Source organism: Charadrius vociferus, unplaced genomic scaffold (assembly GCF_000708025.1).
Source record: "Charadrius vociferus isolate BGI_N301 unplaced genomic scaffold, ASM70802v2 scaffold37, whole genome shotgun sequence".
Taxonomy (NCBI): domain Eukaryota; kingdom Metazoa; phylum Chordata; class Aves; order Charadriiformes; family Charadriidae; genus Charadrius; species Charadrius vociferus.
This window is the reverse complement of record NW_009649457.1, coordinates 1,231,711-1,232,603: the sequence shown is the minus strand read 5'-3', so window position 1 is coordinate 1,232,603 and position 893 is coordinate 1,231,711. Positions and strand designations below refer to the sequence as shown.

At 64.7% G+C, this 893-nt stretch overlaps 1 protein-coding gene across 1 annotated transcript in view; it reads left to right on the top strand.

The window, feature by feature from the left end:
• The window catches only part of GALT (galactose-1-phosphate uridylyltransferase), a 3,195-nt gene extending 2,344 nt beyond the window's left edge, over nt 1–851 (top strand). The window contains 3 exon segments of the mRNA XM_009889750.1: nt 449–535; nt 627–706; nt 708–851. Coding sequence (XP_009888052.1) covers nt 449–535; nt 627–706; nt 708–851 — 311 coding nt within the window.
• The last annotated feature ends 42 nt before the right edge of the window (nt 852–893 follow it).

The following is an 893-nucleotide window of genomic DNA, read 5'->3' as shown; positions in this document are numbered from 1 at the left end:
TTTTGGGGTGTGGGGCTGCCGGGCTCGTCTTGCGGGGAGACTGGCACCCCTGTTATGCCAGGACAAGAGCTCGGTCTCCAGGCACAGGCAATACTGGTGGGGTGGACTACTGTCCTTTTTGGGGTGATGAAGCACATGGTGCCCTTTATTTTTGGGGTGCTGGCTGTTGAGGAATGAGTACTCCTCCTGCCACGTTGCTCGGGCTGCCCGCATGGGTGGGGAGGTGGGAACTGCCATCCCTCCTTGAGGAATGAGTACTCCTCCTGCCACGTTGCTCGGGCTGCCCGCATGGGTGGGGAGGTGGGAACTGCCAAGTGCATCCCTCCTGCCTGTCACCAGTGTCCACCCAGGGAGGGGTGCTGAGGGTCACCCCCTCCCAGGCCCAGCATGCTGCCTGCCCTTGGAGGGGGGTGGGCAGTGCAGGGTGTGACTCCCCGGTGCTCCCCTGCAGGCCTGGCCTCCATCATGCAGAGGCTGCTCATCAAGTACGACAACCTCTTTGAAGTCTCCTTCCCCTACTCCATGGGCTGGCACGGTGAGTGGAATCACTGGGGAACCTCCGCAACCCTCTTATCTGTGTCACCATCCCCTCCTGGGGGCTAATGCAGCGGCTGTACCCCCGGCAGGAGCCCCCACGGGCCCCTACCTGGAGGAGGACTGTGGTCACTGGCAGCTCCATGCCCACTACTCCCCTCCGCTGCCCCTCCTACCCTCCGCTGCTCCGCTCCGCCACCGTCCGCAAGTTCATGGTGGGGTACGAGATGCTGGCACAGGCACAGCGGGACCTCACCCCGGAGCAGGTGAGAGCAGCTCAGGGGGGTATTGTGGGGAGCCAGGCGGTCCTGTGCTAGGGCCGTCCCCGGGACCGGCCGCTGGCTGCCCCTCGGGCTGTG